Here is a 22,653-nt window from a genome sequence, read left to right as displayed (position 1 = left end):
CAGAGGAAATACATGCTGGACTGTGTTTGAGGAGTTACTCACTGAGGCTTTTATGCTAAAGTGTGGGCGAAAGGGAGCAGCACAAGTTGCTTTCAATCCAAAGCCCTCTGCCTGATAATAACAGAGAGCAGATGGCATGTGTCTAACAATATGAGAAGACAAAGGACACAGGCCAGACGGAGTGACAGATTTAAAAGTGTAGGGGACGTGTGGAGGGGGGGCTCTAAACCCTGGAAATTAAAGACATTGTTTGTTAATGCCTTGTTAAGAGCATTAAACTCGCTTTTGGAGCACACCTCTTTTTGACCAGGTTATGACAGGATCTGCAAGACAGCACTCAGTGTCTTTTATTATACGTTCAGTCTGTTTATATAACCAGCAGAAACTAACCCAGTTCAATAAAATACATCCTACAAATGAATTACTTAGGCGACTTAGTGTTGAGAGACTCAAAGTGACCGATGGTGCATGGGTATCTTATTATAGCCAATTCAGTCTTTTTTTAAATCTGTACAGCTAGGCAAATTGATTTGCAGCTAACCTGCTCTCAGCGGTGGCCTTTTTGTAAATGTCTGAGAAAACTGTTTAATTGTCCTACTATGCACTTTGAGATGGAATAATCTTGGGGGAAAAATGTAAAACATTTGAAACATTTATATTTAGTGACGGAAATATTTAGAGTTTAAGGGCATCATGAAGCATGTGGCGATGGATGTCATGTGGTTGTTTTTCTGTGTGTTAAACAGCTGTATATTTCATAGTGAATATCTACAACATGTATGATATAATGTGTTTTGTTTTTGTGCAGCTGCTTAATTGGCCATGTCTGTCTTCTAAAATAGACGTTTGATCTCAATAGGATTTCCTAGTAAAATAAAACGACAAATTAGGAAATAAAATAGGAACCTAATATTCAAATAAACCAAGACACTGAAATATTCCAATTCATGTTTAAAGCCCAGCTCATTATGACATTTTAATTAATCCTGTAACTTTTTTATACTGTTTATTGCAGGCCATTTGATATTGTTATAATAAGCTGTTTTAAAAGAGGGATATTTTAACCGTTTAAGGGTTATATTACATATGTTGTCCATTTATATCATTATTTCAGTTCAATACAGTTAACATCTAACACTAATCTAAATTGTATTGGAACTGTTTTAGATTGATGTTGATTGAACAATTTGAAAGACATACGTTCGTGGTGCTTGGGTTGTTTATTAAAACGTTTTCTTATTTATATCAGAGGGTAAATATTAGAAACACTGTTTAGTATAATACAATATGCATGAACGGCAAGAGGACCAGCAGCCTAGAGAAAGCCCATAAAGAGTTGAATCCACTTTGTGTAAACACATTTTAAGTGAAAAAGAAAACTATTCACTAACTTCTTAAAATAATGTAGTAAACAATGTACTTGAAAAGGCCTACAAAGTTCCTCCTGTGGAGACTAAGCTAAGCTTTAATTATGGTCAAAGAGGCCTCATGTTATTCAAGGCCTTCGCATGAAAGATGTTAAAAAAAGAAAAAACCCATCCCGTAATTTTTTTAATCTACATTTAATATGATGAAAACAAGGCCCTGTACAATCCACCTTTGCAGTGAGTACAATAATTATTTTACAATTTGTACACATTAAAACATGGTGCTAGACTGGTTCCATCTGAGGAAAATGCAGTCGAGAATGAGAAAAAAATAATCCTCTTTGAAAGCTGCACCACAAGGAACCATCCACTCAAACAGAGGAGATCATATTTTTGCCCGAACATACAGCAGGCCTGAAGTGAAAAACGTTCCATGAGAGACCACACACCGTTTATGGAGCTTTTATGTGTCGTATTCCCCTGGTTGATCCACTAGATAAAAGCATGCAGTGAAGCTACAGCTCTTGATCTCTAACCACTAGTACAGACCTGGCCAAAATATTGAAAATGGCATTAAATATTTCGTTTATGTGAGGTGCAACTCAATTCAAACCGGACATTAAAACAACCGCAAAAAACCCGACATATTTTCAACATAAATTAAGCACTCTTCATGTTTTCTCCAGTACTCAAAATGTCTTTGACTGCTGTTGTAAACCAGGTCTGTACCAGGCAACACTTTGTCCTCTTCTTACAAATTAAAATCCTCTGGGAGGAAGAAGGCCAAGAGTGTTGGTCGACCTGTACAGCCACCAAAGTGCCACAAAAAACAAACAGAACACATTGACATCAACATTTAAAACAAGGGGGGAGTGAATTCAAATGTTTTCTTGGTCTCCATGAAGCCGCATGTTTGCTTTAACATGTTTACGCTCGTTCCTCCACAGCACGTGGGTAATTGGCAAACAGGCTCGCCCGATTCTCTCCAAAGGCCACAAGGAACAAGATTTTGTACAAAACTAGATCCCTTCCTTTCAATTCTCTCACTAGAAGAACTCTAATATTGCTAGAAAACTTCCCCATCTTTTGCATTATTTTTTTCTTTTTACACATTTTTATGGAAGAAAAGTTAAGCTTCCCAGTGTTTCCCAGAATCAATGATGAAAGCACTTCCAAGTTCATTCAAACGCATAGCAGTCCACAAAAAACAAGGCTCTCAGTTTCTCTCAACTGGATGTAAGCTTTCATTGAATTCATGTGTTTTTATGCTACGTAAGTGTACACTTTGCGGTCCTCTGGTGTTCGTGCCAAATATTCCCTCTCAATGAGTCCTTCAATGCGCTTCTTGATGACTACAGGGCTAGGGAGGAACCGCGCTCGCAACTGCTGCGTGACCTGTGGAGACACCAAAAACACAACATCAGAACATCACACTAAAACATGTACTCACTAAAAACTAAATACAATGTGGCTGACGGACCTCTGCTACTAGAACGTTGTGCTGCATCTTCTTTCTGGACTTCATGATGCGAACAATAGCAGCTTCGATCTCATGCTTCCTGTCATCGTCCACTTTCTGCCGCGTCTCCTTCCTCTCCGGGTCTGACTCCCCTTGCTTAGCAGCCACTAGGTGGAGCAACACAGAGGAAAAAAAGTAACAAGAAGTGTGACTGAAAGGAAACATGTATTCAAAAAGAAGTGCTTTAAATGATCTGAGTCAGTGTTTTTTCTACATTTACTACAGTGGATCTGGCATTTCATTGTCTGCTTTATAACTTGAGGTAAGACAGTGTCAGTGTGTTACTATGTAAACTTAGAATGTTGAGAGTAACTTAGCAACAGTTGTCTCTGAAGTTTTAGGCTGGTAAATAAATGACGCACTCTGTGTAGTAAAAGAAAAAAGTAATTTGTCTTTATTTTTTTTAAGCTCCTCCCACATCCTGATTTTGTGTACCTGTCTGGATCTTGACACGGTGAAGTTTGGAGGTAAACTGGTCGTTGACTGTAAACACGTGGCCGTTCTCGATCTCCTTGGACTTGGGCTCCTTGGTGAGGACTCTCTGAGTGGGCTTCCCGCAGGCTAGAGACTGCAGCGCTCGCACAAGCTCCCTCTCTGGGATGTCCGTCTCCTGCTGGATCTCCTACAGGGTGGAAAGATCAAATGAGGGAGCATGATAAAACACTAACCAAGAGTCACAGAAAAAAAGCTGAAAATGGTGTATTGGATGTGACATTGCCAGCTGAAACTGTCCACCCTCAATCAACAGGTTGATTTTCTTTCTCCGCGCAGCAAATCATTTTTGGTGAAACTATGGAAACCGTAACACAATGCTTCATTTTAGAGGGCAGTAACGTAATAAGTTGTGTACCTCAAAGACAGACTTGTCTCTGTTGTTGAAGAGCATGAGGATTGTCATCTGGAAGGTGGAGACCTGCAGGATGTGCTTCCTGGTGTTGGAGCCTGTAACCTGGGCTCCGCCCACTCCAACCTCTGCGCCATCCTCCTTTTGGAAAAGTCGTGGGAAAAAGATCAAAAACTTAGGTGACGATTCAGAATTGCACAATAAATGATGTTTTAGAGAATTCAAATTCCTGAAAAATGTACATTTCCTTGTCGCTCAAGTAATGCAATCTTCGATCTACACCAGATAACATTTACCACTAAACAAAATGACTTCTACCTAAATCTACCAGTACCAATTACATGACATTTTCACATTCTCAGTAAAATTACTTTTTTCTTGTTTCAAATTATTAACCGCATTTAGTTGCGCCCATTTCTCTTTGTGGTGTGTTACTGCACCTGAGAAATAACAATGTTTTGTCTCTTGACAATTCTTGGAAAAGTGAGTTGCATTTTACATGTTTTATTCACATGACACTTGATTTGAACTTTTCTGTGTGTAAATCAATGCAACACGTAAAATGTTAAACTGTCAGGTTAACTGTTCTTCAGCACAATTGCAATATTTGAACGGGATACAAACCTTCTTGATGGCACCGTAGAAGGTGGCGTTTAGGTCTGCAGAGCCCATGTGGTGCTGCAGTGTGAGTTGTCTGCCGCTGTGCTTGCCAAGATAAAACCTACAAGCAAGAGGGGGGGCAATCAAGGTCAACATCTAAACATAGTTAACGTACCAAAATCAATCCAACTAAAGTGATAGGGTTCTCTGTACCAGGCCCCGTGATGGGCATCATGGTGGACCACAGTCCCGACCCAACACATAGAAACATTTCCATCCGAACCCATGACTAATTTCTGTATATATATATATATATATATATATATATATATATATATATATATATATATATATATATATATATATATATATATATATATATATATATATAAACTGATCCAATCAAATAAATCGTCTACCATGCATTTATGGTCGCGAGAGAGAACAGAAGCGTGAGGGAGCAGTGAGATAAAGAGATGCCAGCATGATTCGGCTGACCCTGCTACTTCCTGCCTACAGACTGTGTTGGAGAAGGTTTTCTTGATCTAAAAAAGTAGAAAAACTCACATGTTGGGATTTACTCACGGCAGTAAGTTACCTTTGTCTTCTATAAACATTATTAAAACTAAGATCAGTTCCATGTTGTTCACTAATGATCAGTGTTGGGACTAACGCGTTACAAACTAACACGTTACTGTACTGCAACTACTTTTTGCGGTAACTAATAACGTTACCTATTCCCATTCAGTAACGCCGTTATAGTTACTGTGATTTAAATTGGTGCGTTACTGCGTTACATTATGTGATCCAACTGAACCGAATCTCCCTGCGGATGTAACTTACAGGCGAATACAGCGATGTTCTCTCACAGTACCATGGAAAAGTGAAAGTGACCAGAGGAGTGATGATTGGTTAACGGAACGCGGGGTAACATTTCAAGCCAATCAGAGACAGAGTTGGGCGGGTCTTGCTTTATGGGGAAAATACACACACACACACACACACACACACACACACACACACACACACACACACACACACACACACACACACACACACACACACACACACACACACACACACACACACACACACACACACACACACACACACACACACACACACACACACACCTTGGAGATATAATCACTATTTTCAATTTGTGGGGATAAAGGACGCAAAAATATTACGGTCAGATGTAAACTGTGTGCAGGACAGAAAGCATTGTCAACTTGATTGTTGAGGTTACAATAAAGATGCCTGTTAAAATGTCTAAACATATCTTTTGTGTTTTATTGTTCCACTACATTTCATAATGATAATTGCTACAATGATGGGGAGTTGTCTTTTCTCTTACTGTGCCACAGAACAACACAAAAACTTGCATTTGTATTGTTATTATTTTTTAAAGTAAAGTAACTTGTTACTAGCCTTTTTCCCCATTTTTCGACGCTGCGGTTTATATAACGGTGCGGCTAATCTATGGATTTTTACAGCTAACGGCCACCACCTTTAACTCTATGGGCTCTATGGCCGGTCCGCGCCCCCCACCTTTAAGCGGCGGGTTCCAGCAGGACAAGCTGGAGACCGGAAAAGAGTGAGACAGGTAGCGCGCAAAAGTAAAAGTGGAACCGAGAGTGGTACGAGAGACAGAACGAGAGCAAGACATACAGACATTACGAGAGCGAGACAGTTTGTCCCCGTACCACTGGTTGAAAACCGCTGCTGTAGATCACTGCCGGTACGTGCGCTGGGAGCGCACCGTTTAAGTTTGAAAGTTGAAAAGTTTGTGTGTCTGAAACGCTATGTGATACAGTACAGTTTACACAGCACAGTACATGTTCTGTAGCTACTATTGCACTAAATGGTAACACTTGAATACGTTATGCAAATATGCAACTTGTTTGTTGAAATGTTAATAAATGGGAGCTTCCTCAAACAGCCATCTCTTTCCCGACAATCCCCTCTGTGCACGAACCCTTACATATGGTAATGAAACATTAAAACACCTGCGGCTTATAGTCCAGTGCGGCTTATATATGTACACATCATTCAATTTAGCTGCTGCTAACTCACTTTTTTGAGAGCAGTAACTATAACTATTAATAGTTACTTTTTAAAAGTAACTTGCCCAACACTGCTAATGATACATGTAAGTTCATTGTGTTTGGATGAAATGTATTTGTGTTGAGGTTAAAACCTTTGCTTGGAGGAAATGTGAGTAACCTGACCTCTTTAAAGTTAAATTGAATACCTCTGAGAAGAAGATCATGATAATAAAGCATAGCATCTTCCATAATATATATATATATTTTAAATAAACAAGCTTATATCATTAAGAAACTAGAATAAACCAATTCCAATTGTTACAAAACTTAAAGTGGTTCAGTAAGATTCTTCCTTTTGGATCACACATTTCCAAATCACCTGTTCTGAAAACTTCATATCTACAATATAATACATTCAGAGTGTAACACCGTCTTACCTTCTGAAGACTTCAAATGCATGTCTCGGTGAAGGGGGGATGTTGCACTTGGGTGTTGCTGATTGTGTTGGCCAGTATCCCGTGGTCAGGACCCTTACAGTGAGGTCAACCCCTCCCAGTGACACCTGCAGGTAGAACAAACCCAGGACGCTCAAAAAGGTTTCAGTCTTTTCCGATGGATGACACAGATTTGAATTGGTGCAATTATAAACATAACAAATACATAACTTCATTATTAGAGAAAATATAATAATTTCAGGCTATTATCACATGTGCTTTTGACTCTGAAACAGATCAGTTACACAAAAAATAAATACTGTATTATCTAAAGTTCAATCATTTAATTTCTCACTTAACTCACACTAGCTCCCACAAACTACAATGACACTCAGAAACGTGGATCATAAAGCCATGTGACAGCACACTCCTGAAACGAGCACCATGTATTCCCAGGATATGGATAGTTAAGTGCATAATTGGTGTTATGTAACTGAGGAACGCAGCATTGTTCAGCCACTTAAGCAGCCGTGCACTGATTACAGATAGCAAATGGGCTCATTATTTTTGACAGAGTGAGTTGTGGCGTGCAGTGTCTCCTCACCCCGGTTGTCAGTAGATGTTGTCTGAACTCATCCATGGTGGTGTTGGAGATGCTCATATCCCGGAACATTCCCTCCAGCTTAGAAGTGAACTGACAGCCGCACTCGGTCTGAGCGATGAGGAAGAGAAGGAAGATTAGTTCATCAAAAGCTGTTTAAGGTAAATCAACACTCACATGGTGGCCATCAAATCTTTGTTAAAGAGGATACAGCCCATTTGCTGCATGCTTCCTCTCTAGAAACTTCTTTTGTAGTTTACATATACATTGGAAAAATATCATTTTAGTGTCGGGTGACTCCCATGGAATGTAACTGAAAACAACATATTGTATTAAATCATTGGAGCTGGATAACTGGTTCTCATCGTTGGATGAAGTCTGAAGGTTTTTTATCCAACAACATGTATTTTACTCTACAGAACATAACATGTTTATATCATACTCCCGCTCACCTTGAGCTTTGAGATCATGTTCTTCTCCGAGTCGTCAGAGACGCTCTTGTTGGTGAGCAGCCTGCGGGCGAGGTGCTGCTTGTAGTACCTCTCAAACACGTCCTTCTCCTGCATGAAGCGGAACAGCACCATGGCCTTGTCCAGTATGGACTCCACCTCCTGCTCTGTCAGCTGGACGGGACACAAAAACACATAGGAGGGTCATAAACAGTCAATATTTGGATAAACCCACTGGACTAAGTTGCTTTTGATACTCAGCAAGCTATATATTCCAAATGATTAGGAAATGACTCACCTATATCAAATACATTTAATAAGCTACAAAATTGCTTGTTTGGCATTTAATCAAAACAGTATTATGTTATGATGATATTGTGATATTATGTATAACGATACTGTGACAATATTGTATGGTTGACTAGTATTTTGATAAATATTCATCGGTATTGTGAAATAAATGACTAAGTGGGTAAATGGAAATAATACAACTGCTATAATATCCTGGTACATTTTGAAAACAACATCACTTTAAAACCATAACGATATTATACAGATATATTACCCAGCACGAGCAGTGTGGTGGAACATCTTGAATATGCAGGCCAATAACATCTGTGTTTTCTCATGAAATAAGAGTATGTTAAAGGGCTCACCCCTTTTACTCCTTTCTTCAGTTTGTCATCAATGAAGAGTGAGAGGTACTCAGGCGAGCGAGAGTTCAGGTTAAGGAAGTACTCAAAGTCGCCTGCGATGGTTTGTTTGAAGAGCCGGTCATTATTGAAGGACTCCACGAGGAAGCGGTCGAAGCGTGACTTCAGGTCCAGCAAACCCTGAAGGAAAGAAGAAGGGATGATTAGTATTGTATTAGCAGTCTCTTAACCCTTAGATCAGGGGTGCCCAACCAGTCGATCGCGAGATGTGTCTAAAAATAGAACAACAATATTCTGTTTTATCGTTAATGTCCTATAACATAATCTTCCTGTGCCAGAATAATGCACTTGAACGCATCAAAGCTTTGTGATTGGCCGGCGTGACCCCATGTGTCGGGGCGTGGCTGGTGGGCAGATGGCAGCGCACTAGTTAGCCGACGTTGTCCGTGTCAACAGGAGTGACAGTCCGCTCACACACAAGACCGCAATTATGGCAGAAGCAAAAAAACAAAAAAGCCCAAAATATATCATTTTCCCTCCGAGTGGGAGGATGATTATTTTTTGATCTATTCCAATTCAAAGTCCATCTGTCTCATCTGCAACGCGTGGCTTTAATGAAGAAGGGTAATTTAGGAGCAGCATTTCAAAAGAGTGCACAAACGCTACGAGACGGAATTCTCTCCTAATTGACCTTTCGCAAAGCCACGCCCCTAAATGCCCGTTGTCCAATCATATTCGATCACGTGCGCGGCTCCCTGTGGAAGTCTGACAAGCTTAGCGTTCAAATTCATTGCGAAAATGGTGAAGCGTTGTGCTTATGGTCTTTGCAAATCGGATAGCAGATATCCCATAAGTTTGGGGGGGGGGGGGGTGATGATATTTTACCCGTTTCCTAAACCCAAAACCCGAGATGCCGCCAGTGGATAAAGAAATGCGGCAGGCCCCATGCCCAGCTGAATATGGCGAATATCAACAAACACAAATATGTTTGCTCCAAGGTAAATACGTGCTAACGTAGCTAGCTAGCTAGCTAGCTAGCAAGCAAAGATTACATTCACAAATTAACTAACTAATTTAATTAACTAATTTCACTAACTAACGTTAGCTAAAGTCACACGACTACAGCTGTAAGCTGTGTGCTTATAGGTCGTTTTGACCATGTATATCACTTGATGCATAATAATGTCTGAACAGCTGAGCTCCATTATTAGTCTACCTGTGGTCAAAGTACAAACAAGAAAGCCAACAGGCAATCATTCATTTATATTTTGCTTTAATCTTTGTAGCATTTTGTTAATGGAAAGCCTACTGCCGACTTCCCTAATCCTGCTGCACAAGTGGGCACCCCGACCCCCACAAAGGAACAACAAGGTGGATGCAGAAAGCCACCAAGGAAACGGTAGTTAACTTTAGACAAACTACAACATTTAATGCCTCTTGTGATTGTATTGTTTTATTCCAAAATAATAATAATAATTCCGTATAATTTGACATACAGCTCATGTGGTTTTTCACTCTTGCACTGCGACCTGTATGCAAGTGCCTCTATTGATGTTGTGCCTCCCTCTTTTCTAATGTTTATACTGTGGATATAACCCTCCATAGCGTATTGTAGCCCCTTTTGTCGGGACCTGGAGGATATTGCTGCGTTATTGCTCCAAAATGAGTCTGTTAAGGCGACTCCGACGTTACGAAGAACCTCCATTATGGCTTTGTTTAACCATCTGGCTCTCAGCTTGTCGGACTAGCAACAGTAACCAAGGGGGGGCGTGGCTTTGCGAAAGGTCAATTCTGCCCTACGCTCCCAAAAGGGGAGGGGCCTGAAAGGACAGCTAAATGCACAGCAGTCCATTTTCACCAGGCCCAACAACAAGAGCAAGGCTGCTACCATAGCATCTTATCGTGTCAGTCACGTTCTTGCGAAACACATGAAGTCTTTCAAAGACGGCGAAGTTGTGAAAGAAGCATTCCTGGAGGCTGCCGACGCGCTTTTAGGCAACAGTAAAAATAACAGTAGCATTTCAACAGGTTTTTGATATAATAAAAACTCAAGTTAGATACTGTTATTAATCAGCTGTAAGTTTGGGTTGGTTTGAACTTATTCATTATAATTATTGCACAAAATGGTATAAGAATGCAAACATTAAGATCTGTTCTGTTTAAATTGATTATAGTCTATTATCAATTCAGGTTAAGAAACTAGTATTGCTTGCATCCTATTTAAAAAAAAGGCATTTATTTGAGATGACACACTCTCTCTCACACATTTTTGCAGATGCTGAGCCAGCTGTGACACACCACAGCCTAATGCACAGCACGCACACGCTACAGTGAATGTTTATGCATATCTTAAGTTCCAGTGTTAATGTTTTGATGCTGCTGTGCGACTGGGATATCTGATATTTTAAAAATGTATTTACTAAAATGCAAGAAAAAAAGGGTTTGATTCTATTAATTTTTTTATTGCACTTTGGCAGCAGATTCCTGTGTAGCTTCAGATCTGAGTTGTCTTATTAGTAAGCCTAATTTATGCTTTTGTAGCAACACCTGTGTCATATGTGGCAGCACTGTTCAATGTTTCTTGAAAACATTACCCACTGTAGTATGTGACGTGTGAATAAACTCCAACTCTGTATCAACAACACTGTTGTGTAACTTCAGTTAAATACGTGTATGTGTGTAGATTAGAAAGAGGTAAGATAAAGGATCTGCAGTATTTTATGAAGTATAAATCGTACAAAGGTCAGTTTTATACAAGTAGAAGTGTGTATTTACCCGGAGGCTGTCAGTAATGACTATGCCTCTCTATTTGGACTGCTAGATCTCGGCAGGCTGGCAACTTTAAAAGTAGCTCTCGGTTCAAAAAAGGTTGGGCACCCCTGCCTTAGATGCATAAGTGGGTACTTTTGGACCCGGTGAGGTGGTTTTCTTAGAGTATCTTTGTAATTACATTTTTTTGTATCATTTCATATTCCAGCTATTCCTCAAAAAACATGTTTTGGATATCATGTCATTCAAATTTTAAAATGTACATTTTAAGAAATTGTAGTTTTTGCATTACTACCCCAAGCTTCCATAAGTGGGTCAAAAATGCATTTTCTATGGAATTTCATTTTTTTTTCAAAATGTATTTTTTTTGTTGAAAATTATAAATAGTGAAATATAAAATATTTCTAGTGTGAATCAAAATATAATACTAAATATTATACATGTGATTTTTTTCTTAATCAAAATGGCATAAAAACACATTCTAATACGGGTCCTTGTTGACCCACTTATGGAAGAGTGTAATCCAGTCACTCGTGCATCCAAGGGTTAACACAGCAATTATATCTCCAACAGTAGCTATGGCAGAGGATCCCCGGTATAACCAACACAGAGTCAGGCTGTGTCGGTGAGATGAGAGTAAAAACAGGAACGAAGGAGTGGAACTAAAAAAAACACAGAGGCAGTTTCACACAGGAGCTTCAAAAGCACTGAAAGATGAACAAAACCTTAAAATAAAGAACAACTCCCTCTCTATAGCGGCCTGAATGACCTCACATGTTATTCAATAAAGTGCATTGACATGTGGTTGAGGGCAGAGACCATCATGGCTTGTGGCCACATCGGAAAAAGGGTCACAGCATTTATCCTCTGCCGGGAGGGAAGTACATTATGGTCGAGGCTTGGCACGGAACAGTGTGCTAAAGCTGGAAATGACTCCATGATGTCTAACTAGGTTAAACCTATCTCATTCGTTTTCTCCTAATTACAAATGTTAAAACATGTGCCTGCAGATTCACACGACTGAGCACTAACATCCCTGCAGTGTGGTGAAGCCTCACCTGGATGTAGTCTACGGGGTTCTTTCCCTCTCCCTCCTCTGACACGAGAGCCTTTCCTTGCTCCCGGAGGTACGAGCTCATGCACTCACACATGGTCTTCAGCCCATTGGGGACCCGGCTGAACAGCTTGTACATGCACGCCAAATCTGTGGTGGATATGCACAAATGAACACACAAGCAGACATGTTAGAAATCCAATCCTACCAACTGGAAAAGAGCTGAGAAGGAGGCATATTCGAGCAGAGTGAATTAGAATACCTCTGAGAGTACTGACAAAATATGATCGAAAAAAGGCACCACTTCCAGTTTCCTCTGAATTTGATCATTACAATTACATTGATCATATCTTATCAAATCTGACATGAGCAGAGAGACATTGCAACTTCATTACTGATCGAGTGAATTATATCTATATCTCTTACACCAACATTTCATCAAAGAGCATTGCGTTTCCGTTCTTTGAGTGACACATCAAATAACTGAGTAATTAACTACATTTGAATTTCAATAAATGACTAACACATGAAGCTTGAGCACACCAGGGCAGCTGCTCTCTTACCGTCGGTCTTGCCGTTTTTGAGCATGTGCACCAGGCCAGAGTTCTCCATCTCTACGATTGTCTTCATGTGTTTGGAGATGAGCTCCCGCTCCACCACCTTGACAATGGGCTCTTCCGTGGATTTATCCAGGCAGTGCATCACCCGCTCAATCTCCTCATTGATTCTGGCTTCCACCTTCTTAATGTACACACTGGCACTGTTTTCTGCCAGGAACTTTTGGCTCTCCATCTAAACAAAAACAACAAACACTTCATAGCTTTAGAAAGGCAGTTATTTCTCTCAAACTTTTTTGCACTGCTTCACAATTGTAGCTATTTGTCATTCAGTAAATACTGGAAGGCTGTTTTGAGAATCTTCTGTATGTTCACTGTTTGGGTAATTGGCATCATCCAAATAAAAAGAGAAACAATGAACAGTCAGGGGAATGGCCCACAAACCTGGAAGAATTCTGCAGACATTTCTAAAAACGGTGCCTCAAAGTCTTCTTCATAAACAGATCTCCCCTCGAGGCCGAGGATCATTAACATTTGGCAGGCGTTTCTAATGGCCCCCCTGGGGAAGAGGAGACGCAGAGAGAGTGTTGAAGGCACAATCAGAATCAAAAAGGGAGAAGAAAAACAAACACAAATTCTGAAAGCTCATTTCACACTAATTATGGCTGTCAACCCACTTTTGATCATCTGTTTCATTAAAAACACACACAGACAAACCCACAGCAGCACATCAGGCTCAGAACATGTCTTATAAAGCTAGGGGCTTTTTCCTATGAACATCACAGTATGCTAAAGCTGTTTCTTTGTATACGCTTTGATGAATCAAAAACTTCCCAAATTAAATAAGAAAGATGTGGGTTACATCTTCATCCCACTTTATAAACAACTGAAATTAAATAAGTTGTCAATCAATCCAGTGTGTGTTTGGCTACCTGTCCACCACCTCCCCTTTCCTCTCGCGTGCGATCATGTCCAGCAGCGTCTGTCGGAGGTGGTCTCTGATGCAGCCATACCGGACCACCTGATCCCTGAAGATGATAAGACCCAGGTTGTAGACGTTCTCTACATTGTTCTGCTGTACGTACACCCGATCCTGAGAGACAAACACACAGAGAGGAAATGTAAAGGAAGACACCCAAAAGGCATTAAGGAAGCATTGAGATCTAATCCCTCAAACCAAGTGATATGCACACTCAGGGCACGAGTACGCGCAGAAACAGATCACACAAAGAAAGAGTTGATTGACAGCGGTTACATTACCTTCAAAACTATCCCCGACCGTGCACGTTATCGCAGCACACCTCCGAGAGCGCTCCGCGGTTATACAGGTTTACATTTCTGAATAGTAAGTGTCAGTCAAATATCAATCTGCATGCCTTGATACTATCATTCGTTATAAAGCCTTCTGTATCGGTTGGCGTCACGCTCAATAAGAAACTATTTTCACATTCGTCCGGTAAATCACATTGACGAGCACGACTATTTTCTAAAGGAAATGCTGCTTTTAGGTGGTTCATTGTTTTGATCTTTTACCCTTTAAAGTGTGTTTAAGCTGAAAGGTTGTGATCAGCTGCTCATGTGCAGCATGTTTGTGCGGTTCAGTGAATTGCAGTCTTACTTTAGCATTCATATTTCTCACTTAGGTATTGACAAAACAAATGGAATAATATCTAAAGCAGGCCTGATGTTATTCATTCTTGAGTGACACTTCATCTAGAATGACACATTATTTTTAATTACATACATGCTTCTGTGTTTATATAATTACAAATATGACACAGTCTGTGTTGTTTCCGCACAATTTCCAGTCCCACCACACATACTTCAGTCCTGCAGAGACCTGTAGCCTTAAGGGGAGGAGGGCGTCTTCAGACTACAGGTTAGTCATGTCTTAGCTACCGCCTGTCAATTTGTCATGGACGCTGAATCCATTAGATCAATGTTACAGTTGTTGACACAATCACAAACATCCTTTGTTACTGTGGTAATCACAGTAGTTACAACCAATACTTTATATAAGTGGTTCTCAACTGGTGGGTCAGTGGGTCGCGGATGTGTGAGTGAAGAAAAAAAGAAAAGAAAAAAAAAGTGGGAATTCTTTTTTTTTTTTGAGAAAAAGTCAAACTTTTATTTTGAGGGCCCGATTTTCTAACGCTGTGCATGCAGTCGAACATTTCTGTCACGTAGTGATCATCTTCTCAATAAAATATATTTGCTGATGTTTTTTTCGAGTCTTCTGGCCAATCAGAATCAAGATTTTTGACGGAAGTCCCCACGGAGAATAACTCTGCGGTAGAACTCTTCTTTATACATCCATGGGTACAACTTCAGATAAAAATGAACACATAATGAAATATGACCTCCGGTTTGATGATTGACAGGTCACAGAACAATGGGAGCTATCTACCCTTACCCACAATTTAAAGTAAGTCACACAGACTATCTCCTCTTTACTCTTCAAGATGTTAAGATGCAAGATGTCAGAACAAAGTGAAAAACAAACAATGGCATAAAATATTATTAATATGTCGGGTAGTAATATATTTATTTATTTTCTTCTCAGAGTGTACCAGAATGCATAGTTTGTTAGTATTTCTAAAAATCTCCTGGGGGAGAATCACCCCAGACCCCCTGCTGGGGATGGGTTTTCAGCATGTGTGCCTTTTTATATAGTTCAGCTTTGATTCCATCATCTCATTAAACCTTTTTTAAAAGCATTATTTTGTTCTGTGAAGGGATATAAGGGATATATGCACTGTACTTCACTTGTATTAATATTGTATGCTGAAAAGCGTATATATTACAGCACGTTTTTTTGTTGAATAGATTTGAGTGCTTCAAAATGTTGGGTCGTGATGTATTGACCAAGTAAAAAGTGGGTCCCGAGGCCTGACCAGTTGAGAACCACTCCTTTATATTGTATTTTAAATAAACACATAGTGTTAGATGAATGTTGTTACTTCTTCAAATGTGCATGTTTACCTGAAGCTGCACCACTGTGGCATTCTCTCTTAAGCGAGAGCACACGTGAATGAAAAGCACCTCAAGTGTCACTGAAGCTTTTTCAAAAATAATGACCAATTATACGGTTATATTATTTATATGATGTGTTGTTCTCCTCAGTGATGTGTGCTGTTATTAAGCTGTGTCCGTGTCAGATACTCACCATATACATCAGGATGTCTCTGATCATCACCATCGCTGTTTGATGGTCATTCCAGGCCTGATTTAAGGTTTGAAGGAAGTTATTGTTTAGGGCGTTGAGGACATCTTCTCGTACCTTCAGGGAGACAAACACACATGCATGAGGCGGGCATTCTGCAACAAGTTCTGTACTGTTAGAGACGAAACACAACGCCTGACCAAGGACAGGAAACTCCAAAGCTTGTTTGAGAGTGGGAAGCTGACACATTTCTAAGTGTGATTCCTTGTTAATGCAGCCTTGTAGTGTGACTCCTCTTAGACACTTCATTATACATTATATCTACTAGGAGGAAAAGCAGCTTGATGATAATCACACTGCAGTGTGACTCAGCATTCTACACGTCTCTGTAGAGTACGTTTCTTAAGGGCACACCGCCCTCCTCTTCTTCTAGACCGAGATGATGAAGTATCCCCTCTGCTCTCACAAACACACAACATCAAACCTCACACGCTAACAAACGTTTGCTCATAATGGATTATTCACAGCAAGATCAAACGTTGAGGTGTGAGATCGAAGTAAATGCATAAATCTGAATATGCCTTTCAATTAAAGTCTTATTAGGTGTTACTTATAATGAAAAGGTTACGATTGATTTTTGGTTGTGTAACGATAAAGGTTTCAATTATTGCCAATTTCGAATGATGCTGGTCAAAATACAAATACATCTTTTGTTTAAAGAATGCTTTATGTATGCACAATTGACGTCAGCCCAGAGTCTTCACAGCTGTTATAATTCACAACACTTACAGACATATTTCTATTATCATCCCTGTACATTGCACATGGGCAAAGTGCTGTAACAGCCCATCCACAGGCTTCTAGAAATAACATTATCAAGAGAAAACTGTGCATATGCTTGTTGCCATGTTTTGATGTCACAGAGTGAGACAAATTACTCATATTATTCAGGACGTTTTGTAGAACCAAAGGGACTTGACAATTTGAACAGTTTGGCCGTTGATGAGCCGCAGTAGACTGATTTTAAGTTCCTCTTTAGATTAATTATTGTATGTCTTATATGACTCACCTCTTTTATGTTGGCTTCAAAATACACCTGCTGTTCTGACCGCATGCTCATTGTTCAGCAACAAATGGAACAGAGTTTAAAACCCAGTGTCCTAGTGCCAGTGTTTAAAGAAAGGTTTTTTTCTCCAAATACTTTTCTCTTAATTCCAGCAACCATACCGCCTTAATAATGTTTTTCAAACCCAGAAGTAGAGTTACTGCTGCATAGAAAGAAATCATTTTACAATTTCCAACAAGTTGCTTCTTGAAAGTGACATCTGGATAATTATTAGAAAATAAAAAAACACTCAGGAGTCGGCTCTCTTCTTTGAACTGCTGCTTGTTGACATTTTCTGACTGCTAATTTACTAAGGCTGCCAAGTTGAGAGTGTCTATTTAATTGGGCTCTAAAACCATCTGGCAGCTATTTAACAGCTGACTGCTGAAATATTGCTCGCTGGTATCTGCGCGCTGAAAGCTGCACAGAAGCCAAAGTTAAAATGGTAATATTTATATGTAACAAAAACAAGTTGGGGAAACGTGTCTCCCACTTCTCAGCAGAAAATTGAAATATCAATAGTTTCAACAGGATCAACATTGCATTGCCGTCTCTCGTGCGAATCTGCCACCGTGGAGAGGGGGGGGGGGCGAGGAGAGAACTGGACTGTATCCTGAAGAACCCCTGCCACCCTCTTCATGCAGAGCAGGTGAAGATGAGGAGCGTGTTCAGCCACAGACTCATCCCTCCTCAGACCTTTGCACAGTATACGGGCACTCCTTTGTGCCCGTAGCCGTCAGGCTGCACAATAAGGCTTTAACCTTTCGTAAAAACTCATGCCTACCTTACGTTATGACTTCACCTTAATGTAAATAGTCGGACTCTCACTATATAATTGGTAGGTGTGTATATGAAACACACCCAATAATTATACATATCTGTATATATATATTAAAAAACTTTCATTTTAACTTATACTGTCACTTCTATTTACAAATTATTCTCAAAATGTTGTAGCATTTCTTTATTTAAATTATTATTGTGTGAATTTGTATCTGTCCTATCTTGTGTCTCAACTTTGTTGCTGTTGTTGCCAAGACACCAGAATTTCCCTACGGGGATTAATAAAGGTTTATCTTAAATGTGGTATTTTTTAAAATATAAAGCAGCCATTGAAAGACATGTTGCACTTTTTGAAACACAAAGCAAAACCTGTTTTATGAAAGACTTCCAGACCGACGGAAAGCCACGTGAAGCTGAAAATCTAGAACTAAATTGACCCGACAAACAAATCTGGGCACTAATTTGCATGTCACGGAAATGGGGAATGTGTCTTAAGGAGGTCTGAGTGATCGTTCAAGAGTTTTACGAGACAAAAGTAAAAACCACATGAAATTGCATTCACTTCATTTTACTCTCAAAAGGCCGCTCATGAAGAGAGAGCTCAAGTTTCCCGGTAGAACCTTTGTTTTGCAAAAGGGCCACACAGCCTAAGCCTTATGAATCTAAATATGAAGCTTATGAAAGATTCAGTTTAGCACCAAGAAGGTTACTGAAAGAGGCTGTCCATCTTAAATCCGGCTTCCAAATTCAATTAGATCTAACATATATGTTAATTTACCTGTTACTAAAGTAGCTATCCACATGAATACATTTCCTTGGTACCTCAAACTGTTCTACTATGATTTTAAAATGTTCTAATCCAGATCTAGTTTTAGATTTTCATACGAGTATCATTAAGACAAGTATATAATGATAATCTAATACATACTTGAGTGGAATAGTCATATCACTTAAATACAAGGCATAATTCCAATGCAACTCATTTTGCGATTAATGTGTAATTACTTGACTTTAAGAATCTCGCAAATTAACAATAGATGCACCTCTTAGTATTATAATTTCCTTTGAAAAGAAAAAGTAAAGAACATCATTTTCTTTCTGAAGTTCTTCTGATTTCAAGGTCCCCTATTATACTGTTTTTCATTCATATATTATAGGTCTCAGATATATACAAAACATGTCTCTGAAGTGTTTGGCTCCAAATACCAAACAGGTTATTGTAGCATCCCATAATCCCCTCTGTTTCAGCCCGGTTTCAAAAGTGCTGATTCTCTGTCTGTTACTTCAGATGAAAATAAGGAGCCCCTCCCCACGCCCCTCTGAGAGATATTTGGTTAAAAAGAACACAATGGTGCTCTAGGAGGAGATTCAGGTGATAAGGGGGGGGGGGGGGGGGGTTACCTTGGTTGGTGATTGGCTAATGGTTACACAAGCCAAAACATCGTCATGACATCATAAAGTGGCCAAAATCTGATCAGCTTATTTTCAGACAGGTTTTTATATAAATGGATCAGGACAAAAAGAGAGAGAATATTTTTTCCTGAAACTTCTAGAATCTCTTTACACAGAGGGGACACATGTTGATGTATAAAAGACATGACAAAATGGATTTTGCATAATAGGTGACCTTTAAGGGCCTTAAAGGAATTCATAATGGGTTTACAACAGGAGGAATTATTTGTCCGTGTAATCCAAAAATATTAAATATAACCGTGCCATCGGTGTTATTCTTACTTTGTTGATAAGGTGTTCGGTGACGACCTCTCGCAGGCCAGTGTACAGCTTCTCTCCGTGTTTGTGTAGCACCATTGTGTAGGCGTTCCTGTACAGCTCCTCAAAGCTCAGGCCGCTGTTATTTTTCCTCTGAATCTCCTGGATGGCATTCTTCAGAAGGTCCCAGATATTGTTGACGTACTTCTCATCCATCGTCATCTACAAAAGACAGACAGTAATGGGTTGAATACAATGACAATCACTTATGATTATTATTATTATGACTAACAACACTTGGATCCTGAATAAAGCCTCGGTGTAGAACAGATTATAGCGAACAAGTGTGCTAAGCCTGAAGGACAGGTCAATGAGGAGAGTAAATCTAGCTTTCATCAAAACGATCCCAACATGACAGCTCCAAGGACTGCCGTTAAAATGACAGCTCTCACCTTCAAATCATCAAAAGGAGATAATAGCTGTCTTTTACATAAACTCACATAGCAAAAGGGGGGAATTATACCTCTATTTTGAAGTCTTTAAAGTTGACAATTTTTTTTCAAACAACCAACAAACCCCAAACCAGAGGAATCTTTGTCAGATCAACATCCTTGACTAGGACGATCAGAGTAATAATATGAAGAATTGATGCCAATATCTATACACTATGAGAAGTGTCGTTCATTTTATAGGTCAGTCAGTAAGTATTACAAAATATGAGGAACAGTTATGTAAATCATATGCATTTGCATATTTGTGCGATGACTCAACCAGGAGTTGCATTTCTGTATTCCCCAGTACTTTTCAAAGGGGATTTAAAACTAGTAGTTGCTGGTTAATTAGAAATGTAGGAGGCGGTTATTTTTTAATTGCCAGTCACTATAAGAGTGTGTAAAAAACATGTGGTTCTGCACAGTACAACAGTTGTTTTCCATTATAATTAAATGATAGCTTCACACTTTTTTGGGGCATCCCTATAGCTAGTTGGTCTACCACAGCTAGCGAGGAGGGACAGTGTGTGTTCCTCAGCAGACAAGCCCAAACACACACATATCAAGATGCTGCTCAACCAGTAGGTCAGTCAGGACCGGGCCACATTCAACAGGCTCACATGGGTCCAAATATTCCTGTCTAATTACATACATAACTATGTGGTCACTGTCACACAAACTGAAATAACTCAATCACTAATAGATGAGTACTACAACCAGCATTTGCTTGATGTATGTCTCACACAGCCCACTCTCAGACAGACTTGATTTTCAATTTCAGCTAAATGAGGTCAGTTCATAAATGAGGTATATCAGTGACTTGCAGACAAAGGAAGGCCAGGTGGACGAGGAAAATAATCCTTAATCACAAATTTAACAGTTGAATAATAACAGTAACAAGGTTTACAACTAGCATTAATATACAAATTAATGCAACCCCAGAACTAACGTTGGGTTAACTGATGCAGGTTGTTCTAGCATCCTGCTACAACTGTAGTACCGTTGCTGCTTGTTTCTTGCACACAGTTGGTAATCTAGCTGGCCCTTCACTGCACAAAAGACATTCAAATGTAAAGCTCGAACATAACGACGTCATGCATTTTATAGAGGAAGCCAAAACAATCAAAACAACAAGTGTCAAGAGTCAGGGCTAACGTTAGCATCGGCTATGTCGACAGAACCAATCTGCAAGCTAACGTTTGGGGAGTTAGGAGGCAGTTACACCTTAAAATACAATGAAAGTAATTGATTAAACTAAATATTAACACGGTGTAATCACCTAACTAAACAGACAAGAGTTGGGGAGGATTGACGATTTGTCGTCGGCACTTTGTTTACAGAAAGCAAGTCATAACTGCTGCTCAGCTGGTTAGCCTGTTAGCATTTAGCTGGCAGCCCAGACCACGGTGATCGAGTCAGCCCCTGGCGGGCGGGCAGAGCACCTACTGCGGGGAACACTTACAGGAAAGGCCCGTATCCTCATTTTGGTGTCCTTCTTGGTGCCGCCTTTGCTGAGATTGGACATGGTTGCCTCGTCCGTGGGCTCTGTATTCACATGAAAGTATTCTCCAGGGAGGGACAGGGGTGACTACTGGTTTATGGAGAAGCCAACGAGCTTTCACTCGACCTCGTAGCTCCGCGTCCCGGGCACCGCAAGTTTATTGTTGACAGCCAAACGCCAAATCCGATAGTTGTTCACACAGCAATGGCGGACTACCTGCAGTTCTCATTGCGCAGAGCTCACGTACTCAAAGTCACGCGAGAAAGTAATCATTTGGGTTCTCAACTTTACTTGCAAATGTATTTTAAATATATATGCTCCTTTTGTAACTGTAAGAATAGAACATTATTTTCTTTGATATAGTTCAGATATTTTGGGATGATTTCCAGTATTGGTTAACACAATGAGCAAAACAATCCTTTCCTAACAGAAAACTGAATTTGGAATGAGTAATTCTCTTATTTTAGCTCAATATTTCATCCTCAATATTTCTCCAGTGTGTATTGGTTTTCTAAAAATAAATACTGGAGGAAACTATACAAAAAACAAACATTTACTTACACCTTAATTCCTGATTGACCACTTTGGTGGGTAGGCCTACATACTTGCATCAACACAAAGTAGCCCTAAACTACCCTAAGTTCTCTTGACGCAGGATAGTCCTTTTCAGTATATTCTATTACTGTATTAAAATATGCATTGATTGCATCATTTAAATGTTGCAGGTGGAACTCATGTTAACTAGCATAATTTATTTAGGTCTACTGGTGCATTGCCTGTGATTTGGATGGATAAGTTAAAGTAGGCATCAATAATGTTCATGTAGGCCTCTACAACAACATACAAAGTAGGCCTAAACTACGTTAAAGTACTAGTTACGCAGAATAGCCCTTTTTTGAGAATACCAAATATTCTATTATTGAATTAAGATTATTCACGCAATGATTGCATCATTTAAATGTTGCAGCTGTTGAAGGTGGAACTCATGTTAACCCCCACACTCTA

The 22,653-nt window shown here is 39.7% G+C and overlaps 1 protein-coding gene across 2 annotated transcripts; it reads right to left on the bottom strand.

Annotated features, from left to right (window-relative positions):
- Positions 1-1,201: 1,201 nt before the first annotated feature.
- Positions 1,202-21,886, bottom strand: cul3b (cullin 3b). 2 transcript variants are annotated; one of them, XM_079677833.1, is made up of 16 exons: positions 21,610-21,886; positions 19,681-19,878; positions 16,062-16,175; positions 13,828-13,988; positions 13,340-13,454; positions 12,902-13,130; positions 12,343-12,488; positions 8,519-8,695; positions 7,866-8,036; positions 7,417-7,524; positions 6,816-6,940; positions 4,355-4,451; positions 3,737-3,871; positions 3,322-3,508; positions 2,848-2,993; positions 1,202-2,762 (listed from the first exon to the last, which is right to left on the bottom strand). In XM_079677833.1, exons 1-16 carry the CDS (start codon positions 21,670-21,672, stop codon positions 2,631-2,633), a joined length of 2,304 nt encoding a protein of 767 aa, XP_079533959.1. In that variant the 5' UTR covers positions 21,673-21,886; the 3' UTR covers positions 1,202-2,630. The 2 variants fall into 2 exon arrangements, with proteins under 2 accessions (XP_079533959.1, XP_079533960.1); XM_079677834.1 differs by having other exon boundaries at positions 3,737-3,868.
- Positions 21,887-22,653: the final 767 nt, after the last annotated feature.

The sequence above is a fragment of the Notothenia rossii genome, assembly GCF_949606895.1.
Source record: "Notothenia rossii genome assembly, chromosome: 4".
In the NCBI taxonomy this organism is placed as follows: domain Eukaryota; kingdom Metazoa; phylum Chordata; class Actinopteri; order Perciformes; family Nototheniidae; genus Notothenia; species Notothenia rossii.
Note: the sequence above shows the minus strand (reverse complement) of the source record. Positions and strands in the feature narration are given on the sequence as shown.